The sequence below is a fragment of the Fusarium redolens genome, assembly GCF_020744475.1.
Source record: "Fusarium redolens strain MPI-CAGE-AT-0023 chromosome Unknown BKA55scaffold_30, whole genome shotgun sequence".
Taxonomy (NCBI): domain Eukaryota; kingdom Fungi; phylum Ascomycota; class Sordariomycetes; order Hypocreales; family Nectriaceae; genus Fusarium; species Fusarium redolens.
Window position 1 is genome coordinate 415,521 of NW_025763693.1, and position 26,800 is coordinate 442,320.

At 48.6% G+C, this 26,800-nt stretch overlaps 10 protein-coding genes and 1 non-coding gene across 11 annotated transcripts; 7 read left to right on the plus strand and 4 right to left on the minus strand.

Annotated features, from left to right (window-relative positions):
• Positions 1-876: 876 nt before the first annotated feature.
• Positions 877-3,862, plus strand: BKA55DRAFT_719678 (uncharacterized protein; the record flags this gene model as incomplete). Its single annotated transcript, XM_046200975.1, has 3 exons — positions 877-920; positions 1,424-1,746; positions 1,802-3,862. 3 exons carry the CDS (start codon positions 877-879, stop codon positions 3,724-3,726), a joined length of 2,292 nt encoding a protein of 763 aa, XP_046041826.1. The 3' UTR covers positions 3,727-3,862.
• A 329-nt stretch (positions 3,863-4,191) lies between these two features.
• Positions 4,192-4,958, minus strand: BKA55DRAFT_599837 (uncharacterized protein; the record flags this gene model as incomplete). Its single annotated transcript, XM_046196449.1, has 3 exons — positions 4,192-4,246; positions 4,324-4,619; positions 4,731-4,958. 3 exons carry the CDS (start codon positions 4,956-4,958, stop codon positions 4,192-4,194), a joined length of 579 nt encoding a protein of 192 aa, XP_046041827.1.
• A 719-nt stretch (positions 4,959-5,677) lies between these two features.
• On the minus strand, positions 5,678-7,029 carry BKA55DRAFT_599838 (uncharacterized protein; the record flags this gene model as incomplete). Its single annotated transcript, XM_046196450.1, has 2 exons — positions 5,678-6,766; positions 7,006-7,029. The coding sequence occupies 2 exons, from the start codon at positions 7,027-7,029 to the stop codon at positions 5,678-5,680; spliced, it is 1,113 nt and encodes a 370-aa protein (XP_046041828.1).
• Positions 7,030-7,562: 533 nt separating this feature from the next.
• On the minus strand, positions 7,563-8,535 carry BKA55DRAFT_697889 (uncharacterized protein; the record flags this gene model as incomplete). The annotated part of the gene is made up of 2 exons (XM_046200457.1): positions 7,563-8,015; positions 8,140-8,535. The coding sequence occupies 2 exons, from the start codon at positions 8,533-8,535 to the stop codon at positions 7,563-7,565; spliced, it is 849 nt and encodes a 282-aa protein (XP_046041829.1).
• A 614-nt stretch (positions 8,536-9,149) lies between these two features.
• Positions 9,150-9,984, plus strand: BKA55DRAFT_656674 (acyl-CoA N-acyltransferase; the record flags this gene model as incomplete). Its single annotated transcript, XM_046197461.1, has 1 exon — positions 9,150-9,984. The coding sequence occupies exon 1, from the start codon at positions 9,343-9,345 to the stop codon at positions 9,982-9,984; it is 642 nt and encodes a 213-aa protein (XP_046041830.1). The 5' UTR covers positions 9,150-9,342.
• A 5,739-nt stretch (positions 9,985-15,723) lies between these two features.
• BKA55DRAFT_546603 (uncharacterized protein) lies at positions 15,724-16,344 on the minus strand (the record flags this gene model as incomplete). The annotated part of the gene is made up of 1 exon (XM_046190934.1): positions 15,724-16,344. The coding sequence occupies one exon, from the start codon at positions 16,342-16,344 to the stop codon at positions 15,724-15,726; it is 621 nt and encodes a 206-aa protein (XP_046041831.1).
• A 1,522-nt stretch (positions 16,345-17,866) lies between these two features.
• BKA55DRAFT_t297 lies at positions 17,867-17,970 on the plus strand. The gene has a single exon. It is a non-coding gene; the product is annotated as a tRNA-Leu (tRNA).
• A 686-nt stretch (positions 17,971-18,656) lies between these two features.
• Positions 18,657-20,452, plus strand: BKA55DRAFT_528862 (general substrate transporter; the record flags this gene model as incomplete). Its single annotated transcript, XM_046189025.1, has 5 exons — positions 18,657-18,898; positions 18,952-19,107; positions 19,155-19,269; positions 19,318-19,497; positions 19,550-20,452. The coding sequence occupies 5 exons, from the start codon at positions 18,657-18,659 to the stop codon at positions 20,450-20,452; spliced, it is 1,596 nt and encodes a 531-aa protein (XP_046041832.1).
• Positions 20,453-21,382: 930 nt separating this feature from the next.
• BKA55DRAFT_627907 (exo-beta-1,3-D-galactanase) lies at positions 21,383-23,146 on the plus strand (the record flags this gene model as incomplete). Its single annotated transcript, XM_046196887.1, has 5 exons — positions 21,383-21,478; positions 21,534-21,577; positions 21,625-22,012; positions 22,066-22,230; positions 22,292-23,146. The coding sequence occupies 5 exons, from the start codon at positions 21,386-21,388 to the stop codon at positions 22,946-22,948; spliced, it is 1,347 nt and encodes a 448-aa protein (XP_046041833.1). The 3' UTR covers positions 22,949-23,146.
• A 407-nt stretch (positions 23,147-23,553) lies between these two features.
• Positions 23,554-24,812, plus strand: BKA55DRAFT_656682 (carbon-nitrogen hydrolase; the record flags this gene model as incomplete). Its single annotated transcript, XM_046197462.1, has 3 exons — positions 23,554-23,711; positions 23,781-24,369; positions 24,419-24,812. 3 exons carry the CDS (start codon positions 23,554-23,556, stop codon positions 24,632-24,634), a joined length of 963 nt encoding a protein of 320 aa, XP_046041834.1. The 3' UTR covers positions 24,635-24,812.
• Positions 24,813-25,698: 886 nt separating this feature from the next.
• Positions 25,699-26,764, plus strand: BKA55DRAFT_599843 (fungal-specific transcription factor domain-containing protein; the record flags this gene model as incomplete). The annotated part of the gene is made up of 3 exons (XM_046196451.1): positions 25,699-25,870; positions 25,902-26,146; positions 26,192-26,764. 3 exons carry the CDS (start codon positions 25,699-25,701, stop codon positions 26,762-26,764), a joined length of 990 nt encoding a protein of 329 aa, XP_046041835.1.
• Between the last annotated feature and the right edge of the window lie 36 nt (positions 26,765-26,800).

The window sequence follows — 26,800 nt, forward strand, 5'->3', positions numbered from 1 at the left end:
ATTTCAGTAAGGACTAATCTTTTTGACAAGACGTCTGAGACAGTGGCAAGGCCGCAGTCAACACCAGCAGCAGGATGCCAGGCGCTTAGAAAGTGAGCAGGAACGCTCCCCTGAGTCGACCCAAGAAGTTGGCCAAGCTTGCCACACCTTCAACTTACCAGTCTCTTCCCGATTCCACAAGCCCACAGCGGGTGGCCTCCGAAGCTGGGTTCTAATCAGACAATTGTAGAGAACGGCAACTCCTACGACGTGATCGAGGTGCTGAGATATCACATCAGAGACTCGATCTTGCACGCTCACGATGGACCTTCTAGTTGAATCTAGTGAGGCCCAATGATGTTCAAAATCAATGACAGGTCAAGTGTTGAAGGTGGATTTGGCGAGAGAGGCTTACGCTCTTGGTCCAGCAGTTTGGTCTCTTCACTGAGTTGCCAACTGGGTCAACCCTGCCACCTCTAAAGAACTCATCCACTGACACATGAAGCATTCAGATATATCCAAGTTTTATCCAAGACGCGTTCGCGAGACTACAAAGGCTATACGCCGAGAGCTCGTTCTTCTGCATGCCTCATCGTTCAGCTCAGTCTCCCCCCACGCAGATGAGACTCGCAAGTGGCGTATCCGTGGGAGAAGCGAGTTTGCTTGTCATTCAGCTGGTACGCCTCCATCATGCCGAAGGCCGAGCACAAGCATCTCCATCAACCAGCGCGTTTCGTCCCCAGGTCGCCAAGAAGCTCGCTATCCCAGAAGGAAAGTTGCCATCCCAGAATAGTGTCAGCGATACGGTCGAATATAGGGCGATATACTCGCATGGGATCAGACAGAGTATATGTGGGCGGTGGAAGGTTCACCCACCTTGTCGAGCATACCATATTCATGGCCCTGGGCTTCTCCACCGTCGTCTTGTTCTGTTTCACCTTGTACGTATCCGCATCAATAAACAGATCGCGAGGGATCAGAACCTATTGATTCCTGCAACTCCAAACGACATGTTAAGTGAGAACATGATCGAGATTCACGTCTCATGATCTGTTGCTCTCTTGCCTTCTTCATAACCGCTCATTGGCAATCCTGCATTGCGAGTCCTATTACTTAATAAGTATATACATTATATTGAACCTCTAAGTTTGGGGAATCATGGGCGACAGTTTTGAGGGTTAAGAAATATCGATAAACATTCTAAAGTGTAGCTGATTTGTTAATTGACGTAGTCTGCTTTTAGCCATCCTAAGTACATTTATTAAATGTCAGCAAGCTAATCATACGATCCGGGTGTGCTACAGGGACCATGTTGGGTTAATATCAGGTTGCACGGGCGAAAAGACCAACCAACAGTCTTGGCATGCATGAGCTGTGCAGCCAACAGCAAAATGTAATTAAGGACTGTTTCAGTTTTAACCGTACTATATACCCTGGTTGACAGGACTTCGTTCCCCCTCTTTCTTCTTAAATTCTACAACCCCAAATCTATCCCCAAGACATCACTCATTATGGCCCCTCCAATTACTACAGGCAACGCACAGCTGGTGAATATCAATTTAGTCGCGGAGAGAGATGCCGAAACAAGACCAGACATTACCGAAAAGACTACATTGATGGAGGTATACACAGCGACAGAAGAAGCCATTGGGGCGGGCGTTGGCGGTACCCGGAAAGCTCATCTACCACTTGGACAGTCCTCCCCTCCTTGGTTATCGAGGATTGGCACATCTGTACTGCTTCTGGTAGTTCCTCTTACATACATTGGTAGGATACAGGCTCCGGATTCGTGACCCAAGCAATGCCACTAACCGCAACCCAGTTCTTCTTGGAATTGTAGCGTCACTACATAACAAGAAGAAAAGCTCCTTTGGCGAGAATACGCTTGAGGCCTTACAACTGGCTGCAACTCTTTGGCCTATCTCATTCGCAGCGGTTATCGGGCCATTTCTCAAGACTCTTGCTTTGTTTAGCGCTGAACGAGGATCAACTCTTGGATCATTGGAGTTCCTCTTGACTGGCCAAACGACAGTAGCAACGTTCAAAAATCTCTTCACCCTGAGGCTTATTCGCATATGGACACTCGGCGTCGCAGCATTATGGTGCTTAAGCCCTGTGGGCGGACAGGCAGTTGTTCGATCGCTCGGCTCGCGTGCAAACTCGCAGACTACCAACATCCCTGCCATGCATTACTTCTCACAAACACCGCTGCTGGCCACCACCTATTATTCATCAACCAACCTTCAAGGGGATTTGAACGCGCTTTATGGTGGTACCGGGACAATGTCGTTGGTAGGCGCATTTCGAAGGACGGTTCTCGCTGCATTCTCTGCATCTGACATACTGCTCTCACATGCCAACAGCTCAAGCCCCCAGTTCGAAAATGTTGTCAAAAAGCTGGGAGGGACCCCTCAGGCAGTTCGCCTGGGCCAACAGGATCAATGGCGGAATGTCCGCATTCCATTTATGGAGTATCTCCCAGACTACAACGATGAAAATCCAACGGCATGGACACTGGTACCGTCAAATGATATTGTACCATACTCTTCCTTCATGGGTGTTCCCATTCGCGGGGGATCTTTTCCTCGGGAAGGCAATTCCAGTATGGTGTTGCAGTCGCGTTATCATATCCTCAAGTGCGGCGAAGAGTTTGATGGTCGCTCTTGGCTACCGCCTAAAGACTCTGAAAAAAGATCAAAGGTCCTGTGGCATAGGATGAATACAACATCTTACCGGTCGCTGTCTGATCAGCAATCCCCGATGAATAGCTATAGTAACCTTGGGAGCCACCCAAACATGTGGTTGGACCTTGTTAATGACAACCTCACCTCGTATCATATATACCCTGTTCGAAACCCCCTCAAGCCCGCATCATACCTACAGATGGTTGTCGGTGGCACCTGTCCGGAGGGTGCGGGACAGGAAACCCCCATCCTTCGCGTGTGCAGCGTTGGTACCTCAAATGTTGACGCTACTGTAAACTGCACGAGATCGGGCGACTTTGGAGATTTGGAATGTCAAACGACGCAGATCCGCAGGACGAAAGACCCAAAATTCTCTTCAAATTTAACGGACCTCTCAGTCGCGTCGCTGGCGCAAGCAATTCTGTTCGAAATTCCATTTACAATGGCATCATATACTATGCTGAGACCAAGCGATCTCGAGAGGTTTATCTATGATCCTCTGACAATGTACAGCGACATAGATGATCCCGTATGGCCGTATTTCGCGGGCTGTTTCACAAACATATCCCGAACTCGCTTCGAGGGTAGGCTTTCAACAGCATTAAACACGTTCTTGATGGCAACATACAATAGCACCGTTCTTACGGGCGCTGATGGAACTACCCTTTCTGGACGTAACGACATGTGGCACAACACCACTGCAACCTGGACCGAATTCACCGAGAAGCAGTATACTATGAATGTTGCGTGGTTCTGCGTTTCTGTGATATCAACACTTATACTTCTGGCTTGTACTATAGCCAATATTGTCATTCGCCATATAATTGTGGCTCCTGACTTCCTTGAAAGCATTGATGGGCTGACGCGAGACTCTCCTTACATAAGGATTACTGACGAGTCTCTCTACGCGGGAAGTGGCGTCAGTGCAGGAGATCGACTTCTAATAACAAAGAAAATAAGGGTTCAAATACAGGATGTTCAGCCTGAGATGGACGTTGGAAAAATTGCTCTTACTACGGAGGTAAGGGATGCAAAGCTTGATCGGAAGCGGGCCTACTGTTAGATATAAGTTGTTTTCTGCAGAAGTTCTCAAGAGTCGAAAGTCCAAGTTATCGATCCGCCTCCACTCAGTGTGCAAACTGAGCAAATAGTGCATCTGTTGCTAGTGAATCATAAAGTCTTCTTCCAGTAGCTCATTCCCGTCAACGCTACGATCGTCAAATGATCTCACGTCAAATAAACATCGCAAGCAACTATGGAACTACTTGCTGACCATAAGGTCAAACTTCAGGCTGCTAATACAGAGGGTTGGAACGTGATATCTTTTTCACAGTATCACAAGCAAGTAATCCAGAGTACCTTGCTCGGGTGTTGTTTATCGCTTAGGCTAGTACTGTCACACCAGAGTATCTCTGGGGTTCGCCATGAGCTTCGATAGGGATAGGTGCCGCTGTTGTGGTTCACTGGAACTTGGTTGTCCCACCCCAAAATATGAACGAAAAAGCCGGAACTCCAAAGCGACGACCAGCTATCCGTATTGCAAATTCTTTGTAGCTTGGGTATGAACAAAAAGTCGAGGTGATCTATGAAGATATCCATAGGGCTGCCCGTAACGAGGACCTCATTACCACCGCAGAAAGTGTGTTGCGCCTCGACATACCCGTGACCGCAGTCAGCGGCTCTTAAGGGGTTCCCTCGACGCCTAAGTGTCGCCCACTGCGAGACATCGTCGATCACCATAAGCTTTGGCCCGTCGACACGTTGATATGCCACATCGAGAAGCACTCTGATCATAAACGCGAGCGCAGGGGAAAATTGACTAATGCGGGTATTGCGGGTGGCTATAGCCAGTTCGTCGTTCCAGGAGGGATCGAATTTGACAGCAAGCTTCCGAAACTTTTGTAGTTTTCTCTGGCCTTGAGGATTTTCGGCAAGAACGGAGATCGGTTTCCAGTTCTTTACGAGAGTCGCCCATGAGTCTGCGGTGATGCATTATATTTCCATGTTGTTGTCGATAATTTGGCGCAGAGGCATATAATCGCTTCTCATATGAGCAATTTGTGACACAACAAATAATTCCTCAAACATGAACCAATTTCTTCCGCCGCGGTTGCGATCTTGCATCTGAGCAGGTACGTCAGGCCAGCCGTATTCTTTCCAATACTTTGATACGACGGTATAAGACTCCCGACAGGCTGTCCAGAGTCCTGCGTGCCATAGGTAGACAGATCTATTCCTTGGACTGCAGGTGTCCCAATTGCAGTCCAGACGTCCGAGGTTCCTCTTTTTGTCCATCTTTATGTATTGGATGCTTCTTCATCTACGTCTGTGCTGAAAGCAGGCATTTTGCCAGATTTGCTCGCGCACCTCGAAAGGTAGTTGGGGAAAGGGGTGAAATGTGGAGGTATCCATAGCGAGGTCGAGGTGTCAGCTATGACCAGCGGCTCAAGTGTTCGGTTGACGGTTGGATAACAAGGAAAGAAATAGGACGAGAAGAGCAAATCTACAGTCAATGACGGGGCTGATGTCTAATATAAGAGACTCGCCGGGGTGAGTCAGTATCTCAGAAAAGCTATTCTTGGAGGCTGCGAATGATTGGAGGGGCGGGCAGGCGATGCATATCTCAGTTTCCTCTTAAACCTTATCCCAAAGATGGATGTGATGATTGGCATTGGCTGTCCGCCTTTTCATGGCAGCCTAGCCACTTGAACTATAAACCAAAGGATAATTAACCAAGAGCCAGAAGAACTAGACACCCATTACATGCAGACTTCACCTAAATCTTCAGGATTTTCAACGCTCAAGCAGCTTGCAGCGCTGAACACATTCTGGCTTTTATCCAGTCGGCATTTCCCTCTTCAGCTGTTCAGTCGTACATGGACTCTATTTTAATGCCCAAATTTTGTCTCCATCACATGTCCCATAGAGGCAACTTCTCCGCGAAATCCATGCAGAATCCTGCCGCTTTGAGCCCATGGTGCAAAACCAGTGCAAAGCACTACCCCCAATATGAACTACCATCTCCATCGTACAGCCGGCTTCTGCCTTACAGCTCGCTCATTTGAGTAGGCTACTGAGGCTGGGTGTTTCACCTTGGGCCTCATAGCATGGCTTTTTGTGGCCTCAAGTACCACCTCGTTATCACGCCTGACCATGACACGTACCAGCTTCCGAACAGATAGTCCCTCGGGCAGAACACTGCAATCACCCAAAGCAAAAGGGGAGTGCTTGCGCTTATAGGTCAACGTGTCCTTGAGTAGTCGATCAACCTGGTCCAAGAACCTGAGAATAGGTGCATGGCGTACAATACGATTTGAAGCAAGAGGATCGCTCGGGTAGATAGGAACATATTCGTGCTCGCGATCATAAAACACCGGGGAATTTTCAGGGCTGACTCTCTTCCAGCCAGAATATCGGTCAATGATATGGATGGCCGACGGCAGACGAATATCCATAGTTGCTATTTCGCAAAAGATACTGATGGCGAATTTCAAAGTGGGTAGTAAGCGATAGATTGGCCGATATTTGTCGAGACCTGCCAGTTCAGAGGTCCGGGCCGGGTCAAACTCGACAGCGTAGTCGCCAATGTCTCCGTGAGATACGGAGAACTGGAGAACTGCGAGAGGTTTGTAACTGGCCGGAAAAATGCAAAACATATCCCCTGGGGATGTAGCCATGAGCCAGGGCTCATAATCTTGGTCTCGAGCCCAATGAACCCAAATCACATCTACTCCCTCTCCATTGCGATAAAACCATCTCCTAAGACCACCGTTCACCTGCTCGTCCACACCTTCTTGTGTGTAACAGGGGTGGCCAAACCAGTGTTTCTGCATCACCTCACGAGACTCCCTGCAGGCCATCCAAAGGCCAGCATGCCAGAGGTAGGCGGATCTGTTGACAGGGTGAGGTTTCTTCCAATTGCAGTCTAGGGGGATACAGTCGCCTTTATGATCAAGCCTGACGTAGTGTATCCCATGGGCGGTCTTTTCGGGAATTTCTGGCATCCAGTTTGCTGGGTCAAAAGGATCATGGTCCCACCTTGAAGAGTTGGGTTTTATGGTAGGCTTTTTTCGTATTGCTGACTCCCAGATTTGTAGTCGGAGCTAACATGGGAGCTAAGGGAAGAGGTGAAAGGCTGAGAGGGCCATTATGAGAAACTTGTCTGTCTAGATATGTCAAGGTTGGAGAGCTGAAGCTGAAGTTGGAATAGAGGGGAGGGCATTGAAATGGCACCTCTGTCTTCTTCAAGTATTCCTTTCCTCTGTTGCTTTTGTAAACCTTCATATAAAGCCACACCCAGATCTCCCTAATCAAGTCGAAAGTATGTTTCAAGTTAGGTTACCAATTGCCCAGCTATCCAATCCATAACTAACACATCAGTTATGCCAAACCCTATCGTGAAAGTATATGAGAATATATTAGAGAAATCTACTGTTTTCCAAAAAAAAAAAAAAAAAAAAAAAAAAAAGACTTTCTTGGGTACATGTTTGATACTCATTGATCTTGAACTATGTTCCGGGTATCCCATTCAGTCTCTTTCACTTTCAACCCACGAGCGTCTCGTAAAGTTTTACAACACTCACGCTTTGCGTTGCTCTATTCACGCTCGATTACCCTAACCAACTAGAATATTTAAGCTACATTCTGCAATATTGTAGGTAGAACAATGCTTATTTGACAAGTTTCGAACTCCCAGTTCCCCTGTTGGCGAAGAAGACGTGGCTCGAAGCAATTGTAAACTGGCCTTCATTTCATTCGGAACTTTGGTGCGCGCCACCTCACTCGCAGTAGCAGAATCAGTTTTCCAATGTTGTACCCTTTCTGTATATTGAAAAATGTTGACCGAGTGACCGAAGACATCACAGACGCTCTCCGAATCGCAGTCCTCCTGACGTTCCACTAGGTTCGAGTTCCCGCTTGATTGCGTCGCAGGGCGATGATAGAGACAAAGTCTCTTATGACGAATTCTGGCAGATTCAGGAAGCCGCGGGGGCCTATGTGCTGGAGGATCTCAAAGTTGGCCTCCAGCAGCCGGCCCATATGGTCGAGGAGCTTCAGAACGGGGCTATGCTGGATGATCCGTGCAGAAGAAGAGCCAGTCTTCATGCTAATTTCGATATACTCGTCATCGCAGTCGTAAAAGGTCTCAATTGTGTCCTGTGTACTGTCGTCGTTTATCCATCGAGCATTCCTGTCGATGAGTCTGATGATAGGCGTTCTGAAATGCTTGGTATGTGCAACTTGAATCACCAATCTCATCAAGAAGGCTAGCGAAGCGGTAAATTCTTTGATTGGGTAGTAGCCTTCGTGGTTTGATAGCTCAATGTTCCAAGAAGGCAAGCCTTTCGTAAGCTAGGAGTGGGTAGCTTTGCCCGCGGGCAACAGATCGCCCGGATCTATTCAAGGCGATACAGAATAGGTCTCGAGAGGGGCTGATGACTAGTCCCTGTGACTGATCATCATCTTTCGTCTTCACCACTATTGGCTTTTCTGTCTCTGAAGCAGGCAAGAAAGTCAATAGAGTCCTTCTTCCCGGATACCATGTTTGGGACTCCAAGGCTTTGTGCAGACTGATGGGTCTGAGCTCGTGTTGGCTAAGGAAGTGGTCTTGCTCAAGTCTGTGCTTCAAAACAACCGTTCGGGAGTCCCAGCACGCTGTTAAGAGACCTTCTTCCAATTGGTAAGCTGACTTTCGTCTTTCGGGTTCGTCCATCCACGTATTATGCAATGGGACAGTGTTTCCCATGTGGTCAAGCGCAATATAGTGCAGACCGCCAGGGATGGCTTGCGGTGGGCGAATCGAGGCTTCCCATATCTTCAGTTGGATTTCAGGTGGAAGCTGCGGGAATTTGTGGAAGATAGAAGAAGCCATTGTATGTCAGGTTTTCGGGATACGCAGAGATTTCAGAACATTCGATGGATCGATGGAAGCCTCGAGATATAATATCTTTTGACTCTTGAGATAGAGTTCTGGCGGTGTGTCCAGAGATGCAAACTCGAGGTCATATAAGCATTATATACCTCTTGGTCTCTTCCCTTTGCAAAGCCCTAAGGGCTTGCAATAAGATTATTTAATTATCGTAGAAGCTTTTAGGGTAGAAGCTTATATTGTGAAAAAGAATATCATGTCCTTATTATATATATTAGCAGCCTGAAGTTTAAACTTATGGGTAGCAATTAGCTATGTGGTTGAGATAGAGTTCAAGACAAGGGCTTTCTCAATCGACATGTGCAACATTTGACTCACGCCTTTGGCACACGGTACTGATTGATTGTTTGTTAAAGCTTATGACATCTCAACGAGATATATCAAGCCAACACATTGAAAAATCCCAATTAACTCAAGCTTTCAGAATGTGATATGATATACCCTAATCCGAGCAAGGTGACCGTGGTATCACAAGCTAGCCAGTGCAAGCTTTGGAAATGATCAATACTTTACAAAGACAGACGGCTATTCGTTGCGCGTTCAATAACTGCCAAAAAGGGAATACGAGTAAGCGAACGTAAAGCGGCCAATGACTCATCCGGCACCCGACTTAAGAATAGCGTCAAAGATGGCTGGGCATTGGAGAACCTCATATGTCTACAAAAGCATCACCAATAACTCATCAGTCAGCTACATTCAATCACTGTAGCATTTACCCAATTATTGCACTCTCCAGACACATTAATCACCATGGACTACTCAACAGAAGACATCGTCAATGCCTACAAGTCCAATCAGCTCGAGTACATCCGAGCCGACAAAACTGATGAAACCCTCAAAAAGGTCTCTCTCGCCATCCTTCAAGACCCAGTCATCCAGGCTCTGTCAGCACCGACTATGCTCTTGCCAAAGGGGCCGAAGGAGGTCGACTCATATATAGACTCTGTAGTCAACTCTCTGCTCGGTGTCGCGATATGTCTCAGAGATGATGGCGACGACGAGAAGACAGAAGACAAAGAGAAGAAGCCCCGAACTATTATTGGCGTCATGTGCATCGGGTGGGGAGGTATCTCACCAACAGTCGCTCATCACCGGACTGCTGAGATTGGTATCTCTCTTATTAAAGAGTACCAAGGCAAAGGATACGGAAGAGAAGCGATCAACTGGATGGTGGACTGGGGTTTCCGGCACGCCGGTCTGCATACGATTGGTATCACTACTACCAATTACAATCCACGAGGAGCATATCTTTACGAGAATATCGGTTTCAGGCTGGAAGGCAGAAGACGAGACACTATTTGGATGAATCGCAAGTGGTACGACCTGATCGAGTTTGGAATGACGGAAGACGAATGGGAATCACTTCGGGGCCTCGATACGAAAGACAAGTAGTGTATTTGATCAATATTTAATTGCAATATATTCGCAGCATGACCTGCATAGTAAAGCATTCTCAGCGAGGAAACTGACGCAAAAGACGAATGGCAAGGCTCATGTTGCGGGTGATGAAGATTGGTGACAGTTGAAGGGCGAAATCAGGCTTGTGCCAGCAGAAAGCAGTTCGCAGTACGTGATGGTCGTTCAACTCACGCTCTGTCAGGTATAAGCACCGTCAGTAGCGCCCTGTCTAGAAAGACAGCGCTTTGAATTGGAAAGTGTCTCGATAGATGAATCCTGTTGAGAGCGCACCCAATATCCGACACGCTGGTGTGCACGCAAATGCTTCAAGTATGAGACGACGGCTGGAGTAGGCCCATGACTTTGGGAACATATGGCCAGAAGCGTAGGTTGTAAGTGAGCAAGCTACACCTAGTGGCTGCCTTGAGGAACAAATGATCTGCTTGTGCCAAGATGCGTCGAGGCGGTCGTAATAATTCGGAGAGTTGGAGTCTAAAGACAGGCCAGGTGGCGCTCACAAGGAGGGGTCTGTTTGGCTTCCCTTTCGTTGGTGCTCAGTGAATAGCTGCATCTGAGATCTCTCGTTCGTAGTTGCGCAAGAATAGTCGATGTCGTAAATTGTTCGTATCGCAGTCGATCGTCATTTGTCGGAATTAATATCGCAGGCGGTCGTTAGTGAGTAGTCGCTGTCTTTCGTCGTTGTCGTCGTTTGTCGTTCGGTCGGCCGCGCTCGTCGTTCGTCGTTCGTCGTTCGTTCGTTCGTGAAGGGTGCTCGCAACGGTGGTGCTGGCTTGCTCGGTCGTCGTCAATCGTTCGGAACTCGTCGGTCGTTGTCGGGCCTTCGTCGTATGCGCATCATGTCTGGTGATTGGAGACTGGGACTAACGGGTCAGTGCTTGACGTTGTAGATAGAATAGGCAGTACTGACGGTTGCTGATATCAGGAACAATTGCAGTTGGTGCTTGTAAATAACGATGGCCCGTGTGAGGTCTGTTGACCTTGGAAGGCTGACAAGGACATAGCTGAACGTGTGCAATGAGTGCGTCTGCAAAGGCCTTCATCCCTATCATCCTCATTTGTTCTCAGACCCACGAAAGGATGGAAGATTGCGTTGATTTTCCGGCGCAACGAGAGCGACGCGTGTGGCGATCGCGTCATCCTGTCTCCTCCAAGGTCGCGTTGAAAGCACGCAAGTATTGCCAGCAGGTCTCTCTCGCAGTGTTTCCCAGACTCTGGCACATTGAACATCGCAGGTCGGGGGCCAAGATGCTACCTTCTGAGGAAGGGTGCTAAAGGGAAGAGTCGACGTGAGAGGCCAGCTCTGGAACCGGTCTACGCCTACGGCAAAGTGAAAAGGGCTCAACACTGATTGCAAGGTTTCCTTTCCCTTGCTTTCAGTTGAAAATGAGGTTATCCAGCTTTTCAACTTCAAATATCAGCAACTCAAACAGTGAGGCCCTATAACGGGCCGACGTAACAGTGATCAAAAATCAGATATTAATGTCGGCCGGCTATAGGGCCTCTCTGTTTAAGTTATTGATATTTAATGTTGAGAAGTTGAATAAACTCAGTTGAAAGCAAGCGACGTCAACGTGGGCAACACTCACGCTTTGCGGGGAGCTGGCGAAGACGCAAGTTTGCTACAGCAAGGTGTTGCGCGTCGCTGCGGGAATCAACCCACCAGCTGTCACAACAGAATGCGCGACAAAGTTGCCCTGCACTCTGATCAGACAGAGGCTGCACACAGCTTCATTTGGAACTCCCGTTCGGCGCTCGTGATTGAGGAGAACATCACGTCTTGGACACTCGAGTCCGACAATCAAAGACCCAACATCCATAGGTTCTTGTTGAGATCAGGCGTGCAATGGCGAGACCTTACATGGCCTTACTTGGTGAGAGGTGTCAGACCCGACGCAACATGGTCAGAGACTTTGGCATCGGGGAAAATGCAATCAAGGAACAATTATCCCTGTTGCCATTGTGCTTTTGTATGGGCGACACATCGAGCTGCCGAAGTGCCGCGTCTGTGATGCCCTCTGGTCGCCATGATTGTCTAGTCGGTCCAATGTTTTGCTGGCGGTCATGAGGAGCTTCTTCCGTGTCAATGATAAGTGAATACAACTAGCACTGGCGGCAAGCCTGGGCGACCTCATCTCGCGAAATTAATGCTCGCGTTTGGAAGTTCATCACCTGGGAACGAGAATGAATCGAGCAACAAGATGTACTCTGGAACGTTGCGTGGTAGAGGCGTTGGGTCGCATGTCTGCGTCATTCACCACAGGAGCCGGTCGCTCATGGCCGAATACAGGCCACCAACCTGATCGTAGCCACCACTAGCCTGTACATGATGACCTTATTTCTTTGCGTGCTCTAGGCGTCGATCTATTCACGCTAACGGTCGCACGAATGTGGTTCGGGAAACGTTTCGAGGACGCGCCATCAGGTTATGGAAGCTGAATGCAATTGTTCTCGTGCAGGATATCCGGCCGGTCCATGACGGGGTACGGGAGTGTACTGCCTCTAATGCTCTGGTGTGGACTCTGAACAAAACAGCCGGCACACCTTGGCGATCGATGCGCAAGAATCCGGTGAAGTCCATGTCATGGACCACGAGATGGATGTGCACAAGTTCCTGATGAGATGTTATGGCTTCTTCAATGCAAATACCCGATCGATCTCTCCCGTCGGACTTATTGTTGTGAGAAGATCGGCTTGCATATAGACAGACCTGAAGGTCCCTCGTGGCGGATGAAATATCCCTTCTTTGAGTACGCGACGAACGCGACGTGGACAGCGCGACAAGCAGAACCATCTATCACTGCGCGAGATTTGTTCGGGGTCTCCGCTCCTCAAGCGCCATGGCGGCAATCTGTGGAACAACACCAATTAATCACGTAGGTGTCTAAAGCCTACGGCATGAATGAGATTGTCTCGGCTGGTCGCAAGCCGCGAAACACCACTATGAAGATCGTGCTGGGGTATATGGCGGTTTCCCGCCGAAATGCGACACGTCGAGGCCAGGCTATTGTTGATGCAAATGATGAGCATGGAAGCACGAACCGTGGACGTGTCAAAGTAAGTCCAGCATGCGTGACAACGCTGCGCGTGAGAACAGTGTAGATCGGACTGGTCGCAGGCACCGCTCATGGCTGGGTGGCAGGATCCGAGTGCTATCCACCATCAAAATAGTGAGAGATAATATCGAGCACCTTGGAGGTGTTCTGGAGACTGATTGAAGAAGATAAGAACCATTCGAATGTGGGCGAAATAGATTCCGGAGGGGACTCCCCAGTGCTCCAAGCAAACACTGATGCTTTGTTGGCTTGGCCCAAGTCAAATGGCAGCGGTAAGCGGTCGACATGCCCGTCGTCTCTTGGTTCCCTCGGCCGAACCTGTCATAGTCGCAAAAGATGGCCACTCTGAAGCCAGGTTTCGGCATCTAGTTTCACGATGGCATGTGTACCCATAGGGTTGAGGCACCTTGGGTCAAGAGTCGATGACAAATCGCTAGCTTACATTTCAAGCTAATAACAGGACATCACAGTCAGAATGACGCACTGAGTAGCGGGGGAGGCATGATAGGATGGTGAAATCGTCTCGGAAGGCTTTGCTCGATGCGAGCGGCTCAGGGACAGTGAATCACGACAGCATGGCGCCGTGGTTGAAGCAGGCTCGCCGCTTCTCGCGATGGCTCCCACGACGAGACGAGCACCGGATGAATCAAAAGTGCGCAGGCGATGGTTTCGAGAACGAAATTAACGGAATGTGGTTCGTCTCTTTCACTTCGTGAGAGTTGAGCTGGTCCGCGTATTGAAGCCAGCCATGAACTGTGCAGCGAGTGGGAACAGCTCAGCTGGGCAACAATGAGGGTTTAGAAATCCTCAGATCCCAGCGCTGTAGACACAACTTGCAGGAATTTGTACCTGCACTGTAGCTTGCAGAAACACAAGCACCAGTAACGACAATGGAAAGACTCGAGAGTCATCGTATGATAAAGTCAAGTCGTGATCCGACTTTAAACTGCCAAGTATCGATCGCAGCGACAACACGATAACAGCTCGGGTCGGGCGCCCTGTCATGGAATCGAGGGGGGAGATAGAGCATCTTGGTTGATGTTGGCGGTCAAGGCTCAGGTTCGGTCGGTGAAAACAAGGTGCTGGTCGAAACACCACAGCTCTCGTCTGTAACTTCGACTCGTTCGCCGGTTTGGGACCTCGTGTTGCGGCCGTGACTGTCGCTCTGCTGACATGCGGAAAGCTGCTTGCCCGTCTCTGCTAAGAGCCAGACTGCGTAGCGGTGTTGAAATCGCCTCTTCTCATCGAATTGTTGTCTCGATGACAGCTCAAGGTGCTTTGCCTAAGAGAGGAAGCTTCCGTTGTTCGCAAGGGCGCCGAAGAGACATGGGCTGCAGTCGGGGAATGCATAAGAAGCTCTTGATCTTGCTTCAAATCATGGAGGTCGCATGCGTCACTCTGAGTACATGGGCGGGGCCAATTTTAAGAAAGAACATGGATTGTGCGGCGCCATTCAACAATGGGGTCTGCTCGAAGGGCTCGAATAGCAACGATCGGTCGTGGGCTCGCTTGGAGTATTACAGAAGTTTCTCGCTTTCCGACGGGATCGAATGGTCATATTAAATGGTCATATTGAAGTGTAGTGTCGAGGAAACGGGGTGCGTTCGAGCGTAGGAAGCAAGTCGTCCATGCAGGCAATGAATGGTTGACGCTGGCCGAGACACAAAGGTTGTCTCACGACGCTAATTGCCGACGAGGGGGAGAGCTTCATCGGTCGGAGGATGCGGCCTCAAGGCTGCAAATGACGGCCCATCGGCTCGAGGACAAGAAATACTGGCGTCACGGTGGTGCAGGCGAGCAAGATGATGGTAGAGTCAGGCATGGTTGCTTGGTAGGCTAGGCATCGGCGTTGGGATAGGCCAACCCGAATTGCCCCATCACGAAGGCGCGAGAAGAAAAGCTAGCCGCAGAAGCAAGGATCTAAAGTGATTCATTTTGATGCAGAATGATGATTGCGGCTCTGAGCCTTGCTGTGTTGATTGACAGTTGCGAGTTGGAAAGAAGAAACAGAAGATCGCGTCAGGCACAAATCTTCATCTCCCAACCGTTAGTCATCAGCGACGGCCAATGGTTGCAAAGTAGCAGAATTTTGCCAAAATAATCATTCTTGAGGAGAAAATATTGAATTCTTTGAAGACTCAGTAATAATGATACAGGCGAGGACAGTGGTAGATCTTATATAGAAGATGTGACGTCGGGTAGAAGTTATTTTGCCCTTCAGTGGATAATTTCTTGTGTGCTGTGGATGGTGGGTGGGGTCGGGCTGCAGCGCGACCTAGCGCGACCTAACATGTGCAAAAGGATTGATTCGAATGTCTAACGAATTACATTCAATGTATTACTTCTGGAATCACAGACTACGAAATTGCTGAAAAGGATTCAAGTCAGTAAATAATTGCCTTACTGAGGTTTGGGTGTGATTCCTCCAACGTCGCGATTCTTGGGCAACTACTTACCCTGGATCTCCTGTATCAAGATTGTTAGATCACATCCATACGTTCATTCCCCGACAGATTTGGCATAGTTAGTATTGCTCTTCTAAGTTCAATATAAATAAAGACTTTTTCTATGCTAGTTAAACTAGATGTTAATTAATCAGTTGTTAAAATGATATGCTAAACTACGAAGTCGACTACCATTGTCCCAAATATCTGAGAGGCTATCTTGACCAGGAACCTCGTCTACTGGTATACCCACTGGGGAACCTAATATATGATCCTCGAAGGTTCACTTCCCGTTGCACCTCTCCCATCCACTCCCGCGCTTCTCTAGCATCAGTCCATATATCAGGAACAGGGGCCCGAGAATTAGTATCAGGGCCCCTTCTGGTATTCGGAGGCTCTCTTCTGTCGATCTGAGGATATCCATTATCCCTGGCAACTTCAGATTGAACATCCCTCAAAAACCTACGCTCGTCTTCACGACGCTGTTCGTTTGCTCTTCTCGAGTAGTGCTGATTGTTAGCTCCCGAACGACGACCTGGTTCAACTTGCCTGTATCCTTCACCTGGGACGTATTCCCACTGCGGACTCTCATCAGTGTTTTGTCTCCTTTGGAGTTCGGCTTCTAGGGAGGTACGTGACTGGTTGAGTCTCTGCGCAAGACGTTGTCTTTCATAAATTACCCCAGGATCAACTTCCCAAGGACCGGGAGCAGGAGTAGGAGGGTAGACTGGAGACGTAGGCGAAATCCATGGTGTTGGATTATACATTGGCCCGACCATCCTTCGCGTCTTGGGTTCCCAGTCCGAGTTGGGATATCGGGCCTGATGACGTGTCATGTAATCCTCGTAAGCAGCATCGTTGTTGGCCTGGCTGTCAGATGCGAGCGGTGTTCGGCCATCGTTGTCCCGTCGGTAAGACAGGATGAAGGTTTTCTAATTTAATAATCTTCTCGGGGGAAAAAGAAGAAGACGCGGTGTAGTATTTATACTTGACCTCAACAGCTCACAAGTGTAGAATTTAGAGTTAACATCTTCTATTAAGTGATTGAAAGCCTGCAAGAACATTGAGTGTCTGCCATGAAGAGGCAACATAGCTGTGATTTGAACGACGTTGGCTGGACTGGTGTGATACACAAGGCATCTAGAACAGCCTTCAAGATCATGTCCGAAGCAAGCTCAGTTCTGTTGATGGGGTAGGTGAAAAGAAGTGCATACATGGAAGTCGCTGAGGATGCTGTAGGCTTAAGCAACGAGGAGTGATCAAGCAAGCCTCAGACATATGGCGTGATGGATAGGACATGTACTCCGAGGTATCGAGATAAGAAACTGCGATGTGCTTCAGCTCCTGGGAGCTACTAGGTAGTACATCAGACACACTTCGGAGACAAGAGTGACGAACTGTATGTAATCATGTAATTAGTAATTCATCAACACCATTCCCTCTCCCTGTTCGACCATTTCGCCATGTTTAACCATTTCCACATTCCATCACTGCATTGTCCCCCCATTTTTTGACATTTATGCTGATTTGTTGGTTGCCGATCCATTCCCGGTTGCTCGAGAATTATCCCGAGCCTTTAGATTGTTGAGAGCCTCTTGAGCAGCGACTTTTGTCAACTTGCCCCTCGGTGTCATTCTCGCTGCATCGTACAAGAGTCCCCCTCTTTCCCATAGATCCCGAAGGTCACCATTACCGTCATTCTATTGCGTTGAAATACTGTGGACACATCTCACGATGTCTATACATTCGGGGTTTATCGGAGCGAACTGGACGGGGTACCATTGCCCATTCGGCCACATGGCTTCGAGTTCCCTCAGTCTTCCATCGGCGATTTCCCGTTGACGCTGGGCGTATTTATACTTTTCCTGCTCGCTCATTCTCTTGCGCCCGGCCGGGGTACTCTCTTTCGTTGATTCACTCATGGTCTGATTTGTTATTTGGGTTGTTTCATGAAGAGTTGATTGCGCGCCTTACCTTTCGGAAAATAGTGTTTCTTGTCCGTTCGTTTGAGCGCAAGACGTGAATGTGATCTTTGATGATTCTTGATGATATTTTGAAAAGTTTTGATGACTCTTGATGAAGTTTGATGATGAAGTTGATGGAATCCGACCTGGCTGACGTTGAGACGGAAGGGAGCAAGACACACTGGAGCCAAAGGGAAAGAGAGACTGCCCGCCGTCACAAACTTTACTGGTCTTGTCTCACCAACAAAGGAGGCCACTACCGACTCTTGGATAACTCATGTTGTAACGAATGATTGAGGAATGATTAGACTAAGAGATGCTTTGATTGACCATAACCTGGTGATCAAGCTGTAGATGTTGTACAAAAACCATTGACCTCATTATCCAATCACAAGGCAAGATGGCCGAGCGGTCTAAGGCGCTGTGTTCAGGTTCGATTCGAACTAGTAACGATTCGCAGTCTCGAAAGGGGCCTGGGTTCGAATCCCAGTCTTGTCAATCATTTTTGTCTCTATCGCAAGATGTCAATCAAGGCAGGTCTCTTTTTGGAAAGTTGAATGAATGAATGAATGAATGGCTTGAATCTTTGTGTTCCATTGGCCATCCTAAATGATAAATAGACTGTAGACCTTTAGACCAGGCACCTCGTTTCAAGTCAGTAGTCCAGTAGCTTAGCTTGAAAGGCATCGCACGAGTGCGAATCGGAAGAGGCTGGGATGTCTTCACTTCATGTGACTCTCCTCTCCACTCGCCCCCAAATCAATTGGTGCGCTTCAATCGGGGATGTCGGAGCCGGACTCAAACCCGCCAAGTTCAGAGCGTTTTGTCGATCTTGCAACACTTTGAGACTTTCCCCGCAGCCTCCCTTGCCTCTACCCCGGATTTTATCAATGAGTTTATTCACGAATTCTCTCGAGTCATGCCTAATTTTCGCAAACGACCGCCGAGGGTCGGCTACGGCACCGACCGATTTGTCGGCTGGTTAGCTAGAAACAGCTAACGCGAAAACATGAGTCCATTCTGGGATCGTCATCTATAAAACTGAGGTTTTAGCCTCCCAGGAGACAATCTTTCTCTCCTGAGTCTCTCATTGATGCTTGTTCCCATCCATTGGGTCTTTTAAACTCACCGAAAGACATTGTTACAAGGTCAACACCATGTCTGAGAAGCGTGACGATGCTCCTATGGAGCTTGAGAAGACCGATGTACTCCATCGAGATCTGACCAATGACTTGCCGCCAGAGGCACTTGCTACTGAGATTGCGCATGAAGTTGAGAACAACAAGTTCTCACCATGGACCCCGTCCATGTTTCAGCTCTATGCTGTGCTTTTCGTGGCATACTGCTGTGGTTGTCTCAACGGTTATGATGGCAGCTTGATGGGTGGGTTGAACGGAATGACCTCGTATCAACGAACCTTTAACATGTAGGTTCCATTCACTAGTCAAAGACTGACACTCGATTGACATTTTGATACAGGAAGTCTGATGGTTCGGCTACTGGTATCGTTTTCATGATCTACAACGTCGGCAGTATTGCTGCGGCCCCAACTGTCCCTTTCACTACCGATCGTTTCGGAAGACGCGCCGGAATGTTCACTGGTGCTCTCATCATTATCATCGGTACTTGCGTTCAGTGAGTGATTGCCTCAAAATACTGAAAACAACACTAACAAGACGAAGGGCCACTGCGAAAGCTATGCCTCAGTTCATGGGCGGTCGATTCCTGCTCGGCTTTGGTGTCTCGTACTGCTGTATCGCTGCCCCAACCTACGTCAGCGAGCTTGCTCACCCCAAGGTAAGCAGTATTGCCAAGTCTACGAAAGAGTTACTGACAAGATTGTAGTGGAGAGGTACTCTCACTGGTCTTTACAACTGCATGTGGCCTGTTGGAGCTATCATCGCTGGCTGGGCAACCTATGGAAGCGCTTACATCAAAGGTAATGACGGTTGGAGAGTTCCAGTCTGGATTCAGCTTGTCACCTCTGGCATTGTCGCATGCTTTGCGTTTTTCCTCCCCGAATCTGTGAGTTTCTTTACTGAAACCACCTGCGATTAAAATACTGACCGAGCAACAGCCCCGATGGCTGATCGCCAATGACAAGCATGATGAAGCTGCCACCATCCTTGCCAAGTATCACGGCGAAGGCTCCGTGGACCATCCTATCGTTCAACTTCAGATGAAGGAGATGATGGCCCAGATCTCAACTGAGGCTTCAGACAAGCGATGGTGGGACTACCGCGAGCTTTGGAACTCACACAGTAACAAGCGACGTCTCATCTGTGTTCTCGGAATGGCTATCATGGGTCAAGCATCTGGTAACTCTCTATCAAGCTACTATCTCGTCGCTATGATGAACACAGCTGGCATCAAAGATGAGAAGCTTGTCCTTGCCCTCAACGCCACCAACAGCGTTCTTGGACTGATCGGCTCGGTCATTGGTGCCCGTCTGACTGACCGTGTCGGGCGTCGACCTCTTCTCATTTACAGTATTCTCTGCTGTTCAGTCATTTTTGCTGTCATCACTGGAACATCCAAGATGGCCGTTGACGACAAGAATAACAAGAACGCAGCCAACACCACCATCGCCTTTGTCTTCCTCTTCGGTGTCGTCTTTTCACTTGGATGGACTGCGCAGCAAAGCATGTACATCGCAGAGACGCTCACAACCTCGACGCGAGCCAAGGGAACAGCGCTGGGCAACTGGGCCTCCAGCTTTATTTCTCTCATTCTGGCCTACTCTTCTGGACCAGCTTTTGAGAAGATTGGTTACTACTTCTATCTCGTTTTCGTGTTCTGGGATCTGGTGGAGGCTGTGTTTATCTTCTTCTTCTTCCCGGAGACGAAGGACCGAACGCTGGAGGAGCTCAATGAGGTCTTCGATGCAATTGATCCTGTTAAGAAGTCGCTGGAGCCTAGGACTGCTGAGACGGTTCGGGCGACTATGAACCAGAACGAGGCCAAGGTTATTGATGTTTAGATAGCTGTGAGCTGTATGGTATAGAAAGGCTATAGGTCGATATCCATATAGATATCAAAGATTGTTGATCTACATGTTATACCTTGCAAATAAACCGTTCATACTTTGAGGAACTACGAAGTATCGTGAAGATGGGAGACGAAGACTTAGCTTACATTTCCCATGAGAACGAGTTGGTGTCTTGTATCACGGTGATGGCTTTCACACACGCATCTTCGCAAGGTCCATGATACTGATGACCTCCTATGCATAGTTTTTAGCCCCTGGTAGAGAGCGCATCATTGAATTCAGGTCACGACGGACCTCGAATGCAACCATGCCATCTGTCAGGCTCGATTTACGACATGGTACGTGAGCTCAGACGGCGAAAGCAGCATGCCATTATTCCGTCGATGGTCCGATGCAACATGTACCACGAGATGCAAATGTCTTGGCCAAGTAACGTTGGAACAAGGGTCTGTTCTCTCCCGGCTCCGATATCCCCGGTCCATCACCTGCGATTCCCCTGTCGATTACCCCAGACCATTCACTCATTGTTTGTATCGGCCCCGCATATGGACCGGCAGAGCATGTGAAGTACTTACAAAGGAAGGTTCTTATGACTGAATCAAGGCCTCCAAATTGGTGCGCATATGAAAGAACCACATGGAGGAAATTGCCATGTCGATCACATAACCTTAAACTGGTTTTCAAGTACCGAATACCCAAGTAAAGCTAGCCAGAAGCCACATGCAAAGTAACTGTGACTTACCCCAGAAGAGGGAGATTCTTGACATCGGGCCATGTCTCGCCGGCGTCCGAGGATACCGTAAAGAGAATTGAGCCGGGAGCGAGCAGTATAATAAGAACCTCGAGTAATCCTCAAAGTTGATCCCGATCAAGGTCCAAGAACTGCAGCTGGGTCCTACATAGGGTCCCATTCCAGATCGTGTGATGCCTCGTTTCTTCTCAACTCTTGTCGCTGTGCTTGCAGCCAGCTCGGTTCAGGCTTCTCTTGATATCGTCTCGGGAGCAACATGGACAGCTGTAAGTCATTCCAACAGTCGATACATGACTGTTTTGCTGACCAGTCTTCGGCCAGACCAACACCGGTGAGCATGTCCAGGCTCACGGCCACGGATTGATGTAAGTGTCACACTCTATCTTGCCGGACAAGGATCTGACTTTTAAAGTGAGGTTGGTGGAACCTACTACATGATCGGTGAGGACAAGACAGACGGAACCTACTTCCAGAACGTCAATTGCTACTCCTCCACCAATCTCGTCGAATGGACATACCGAGGTGCCCTCCTCTCACGCACCAGCGAGGCAGGCGACCTTGGACCCAACCGCATCGTTGAAAGACCCAAGGTCATTTACAACGACCAGACGAAGAAGTATGTTCTTTACATGCACATCGACAGCCCAGACTACAAGGATGCGAGGGTCGGTATCGCCACTGGTGATAGTGTATGCGGCAAGTATACATATCATCGAAGCTTCAGACCTCTTGGTAAGCAGAGTCGCGATATGGGGCTTTTTAAGGACGATGATGGATCCGCGTACCTCCTGACTGAAGACGTAAGCTATTCCCTGTGCACTTTGGTAGAGGACAAGAGCTGATGAAGATACAGCGCGAGTATGGAACACGAATCATGGCATTGTCAGATGACTACCTCAACGTCACCGAGATCACGTACGAATGGCAGTACTTTGCCGAGTCTCCAGCTATGCTGAAGCAGAACGGGTACTACTTCATCTTTGGTTCTCATCTGACGGGATGGAATGCCAATGATAATGTAAGCGAACTTCCTGCCCCTTGGATGTACTTTAAGTTATATTAACGTAAGACCCCAATAGATCTATAGCTACGCCAAGTCACTGTCTGGTCCATGGTCCAACTGGACCGAGTTTGCACCCATCGGATCAAAGACCTTCCAGAGCCAGGTCAGCTACATTCAGCCTCTTGGTAACGGCAATGCCATCTACATTGGTGATCGCTGGGTTTCTACCAATCTTGCGGCCAGTACCTATGTCTGGCTTCCGCTCAAGGTCGATGGTACCAAGGTTACACTTAGCTGGTACGACTCTTGGTCACCGAACCTTTCAAAGGGAACTTGGTCCGAGACCAAGATGACAAAGATCGAGGGTGAGACCGCGACGATGGGCAATGACGCCAGAGTCATCTCATGCAGCGAGTGCAGTGGAGGTCAAGCTGTCGGCTACATCGGAGGCGACAAGAAAGGCACTCTTACCTTCAAGAACATCAAGAGCTCTGGTGGTGTTGCTACCATTAACGTCAAGTACCGGAATGGTGACACTGGGTCACGATACGCCACTGTCAATGTCAACGGCGAATCTCAGAAGCTTGCTTTCTTGTCTACCAGGCATCTTTCTCAGACGGGACTCAGTCGGGGTTTCTTTGATCTCAAGGAGGGATCGGATAATACCATCACTATTTCCAATGACGATGGATGGGGTCCGGATGTCGATGCGTTGCTGCCACCGTCGGCATAAATGAAGGCTATTGTATTTGGGCAGAAAGATGATGTTTTTGATGGTATACGAGGTGTTATGAAGACGGTGCAATTCTGACACCCTCTCGGACTTATAGTGTCAGCCACAGCTGTTGGGTGCGTTCCTTTGTAGAACCGAACCTCAATCAGTTATTGCATACCGTTGGACTCAATCGATGACCCATTAGTGACAGTCGTGAGGCAAGAGTTTGCGAACATGGCCGTTGGCTCATGCGGGGTAGCAGCAAGCGTTGGGCTGAATGCCGGCTTTCGTATCCAGAATAGGCCATAATTATGCGATAAGTAACCAGGGTCTCATGATATGTATGCCATAGTGGATCTTTTTGTTCCTCTAAGAGCAAAAGTGCCGAGGGCGCGACATCTGCTGTGCTCAAGATCGCAAACTATTTCCTTGGGTCATCTGTACTATCGTCATGGCGCATCCATCATCGTCAAATGTGATCTGTAGTCCAGAACTACACATACTTTGGCCACGTATAAATAAGCCCTCCTTTGTCTCCAACATCAAGATGGAACAGTATCATAGCGTGCCAACTCGATCTTGTCTTTCTTCAGCCAGCAACAACCTTTTTCACCCTGCCTAGCATGGATCAAACTGTCAAGGTTGGCGCCGTACAGGCAGAACCCGTGTGGCTTGACCTCGAAGGGAGCGTTGACAAAACCATCGCTCTGATCGAGAAAGCTGCCGCCGATGGAGTTCAAGTACTTGGGTTTCCCGAAGTTTGGATCCCCGGTTATCCATGGTACGATCGAAATCTGTCAGCCAGAAAGGTTTCACCTGCTTGTACGCATGATGATAACAGATTATGCAGGCAAATGTGGACATCGCCAGTCATCAACAACGGAGGTTGGATCCACGAATACATGGCCAATTCTATGCGAAGAGACTCGCCTCAGATGAAACGCATTCAACAAGCCGTCAAAAAAGCAGGCATGCTCGTCGTTCTAGGGTACAGTGAGCGAGATGGAGCAAGTCTATACATGGGACAGTCGTTCATTGATACAGATGGCGAAATCATCCATCATCGACGAAAGATCAAGCCGACTCACGTGGAACGAACAATCTGGGGTGAAGGCCAGGCTGAATCGCTCAAAGTCGTGGTTGATTCCAAGTTCGGAAAGGTTGGCGCATTGAACTGCTGGGAACACCTCCAGCCACTACTTCGATACAACGAATATGCGCAAGGTGTGCAGATACATATTGCTAGTTGGCCAGCTGAGTTTGAGATGCCAGACCCGGAGAAGATCGCTTGGCTGTACCACGAGACTGGCGAGGCTAGTTACCGGGCGAGCCAGTTCATGGCCATCGAAGGAGCAACTTTTGTCGCTGTCGCCTCGCAGGTACTGACCGAAAAGAACTTGGAACGAAATGGACTTACAGGCAATCCCGTGACCAAAACAGTAAGATAAAGCCCCCTCAAGATGTACAGACTGCTGACTGGTGATACAGCCGGGTGGTGGATTCTCTATGATCTTCGGACCAGACGGCAAGCCACTTGCAGAGCCTATCGGTGACGGTGAAGAGGGTATCATCACAGCTGAGGTGAACCTCAGGGATATTGATAAGCCCAAGGCTTTCATTGATGTTGTTGGACATTATGCGCGGCCTGACCTGCTGAGTCTTAGGGTCAACGAGAAGCTTGCGAAACATGTCGTTGTGGATTAGCGACGAGGCGAGATCTGGACAAACTGGTTCGTCTTTCAACTATTACAAACATCATATTATCATCTCACTGGAGAATTGGGATCATGCACAGGTTCCTTTTTATGGTAGCGCTCGTGGTTTTTGCCCTTCCTAGATATTTGATAGCTCCATTCATCGGTCCCTCTCTTCTCCAGCATCGTAGAATCTCAGTTTCTGAAATAGTGAGTCTATCTTGACCCGATGTTGCACTGACGATGAGATAATCGGGCAAAATGAATTGCTGGGTCGAATTGCCTGTTTGGGTTCAATGGACGAATATGGTGATTATTGGCGGCTGACACATCATCTTCTGGAGCCCGCTGACTTCATGACACATCGAGCCATGGGGTGACAAGATACCGAAACAAATTGTCAATTCATCCGAATGCCTTTAGTGCTATTTCTAAAACCAATCCAAGGCCATCAGATTCGGTCAGTCACTGTCAAGTAGCAAGCCTAACATGCTGCCTAAACAAAGCTGTTGGACATGCAAACGTAAGATGAGATATCCAATATTGAACACCAAGCTCACAAGTGTAGGGCGCAAGATCGGCTGTGATAGGGCCACGCCAAGTTGTAATAACTGCATTAGGACACAAAGGAAATGTCTTGGTTACGGACTTCAACTTCTCTGGCCAGATCGTCATGATGGGCGGCGGAGAAAACGTGACCCTGTTGAGCATCGGCCTCCAATAAGTCTTCCAGAAGCGGTTCATTATGGCAAATACTTTTTAAACACATCTGTGTTAGATGTTGATCTCGCCGTTGCCAAGAGTAATAGGCAAATGGTTGTCGACCTTTTTTGCAAACGACCTCAACGCAGTCTCACACTTCACGGCCACATGCTGAATCAGTATGGCATACTTCTCGGTTACTGTGTGTAATGTATGTCCACTTCCATCGGTCCTTGGCTAATGAGGGCAGACGAACACATTATATCTCCCATGATATCAACAACCCAAGCTCAAAACGGCTTCTGCTCGACATTACTCCCCATGGCATTGTCGAGCCAAGACACTTCGGCTCTTGCGTTGCTCAATGCAATGATGGCCGTGGCAATGATCCACTACTCAAACTCAATAGCTGATGCAATGTCTTTCAAACTAAGAGCTGTCCGGAACTTGTCAATATCGCTCGGTAATGGTAGGAGGTCAATATGCCCATCGACTAGACAAGTTCAACTTGCAGCAGTAATGATGCTCTGCGTTTACGATGTTCGTGAGACCTAACCTCCTATTCAATGCCCTAGCTGATAATGCACAGGTCTTTGATAGAGAAGAGCACAACTGGCACATTCATGTGAACGGGGCGAAGGAGATCATAAGGCGACAGCGCTTCATTGACACACCTGATCCAAGCTCGGATTTTCTACTTACTTGGTGGTTGTACCACGATGTTCTGGCTACTTTTAACCATCCATCATGGAGACGCAACGAAAGCCCTGGTTCCGTTTCACCATCTGCTCTACAAGATTTCAGTGGCGACAAGTCTCTCGTGAGTACCCTCGTTCCCTCGTCGGCTCTTCTGACTCCAGCCCAGATCGTGGGATCCTTGGGCTGTTCTGTTGAAGTCCTTGAGATCATTGATGAGATCAACAATATGCGCCTGTCCTCCCCGCAAGGGTGCATGAACACATCGACATCGCAAAGGTGCGATTTAGCAACGAAGCTTTACCACCTCCGGCAATTACTTGCTCCTATTGAGAGTTCTGATAGTCTGAGATCACATCGCATCTTGGCTATCGCTGAGTTGTATCGCCTGGCGACACTGCTCTATCTCCAGCGCGTGCATCCCATCATGGAAGATGATGATATCACTCGCCCCACTTACGTGCAACACGCTCTGGAAATACTGGCAAGGTTAGACGTCGCAACCAGTCCATGGCCAGTATTTGTCATCGCATGTGAAGTCGATGAGCAAGACCGCGTCAACATCCTTTATACGCTTGACAGAATGGACAGTGTAAGAAGCATTGGGAACATAAAGGTTCTACGGGATGTCATTGAGGGTATCTGGAAACAAGAGGACCTTCGGAACATCGGAAAAGCTGGGCAACGTGTCGATTGGTTGCAGTTTGTAGAGTGCGATGTTCCGGTCCCGTGGTTTATCTAGGCGATGTCTAGCTCTCGTTCCGTCACATAGACACAA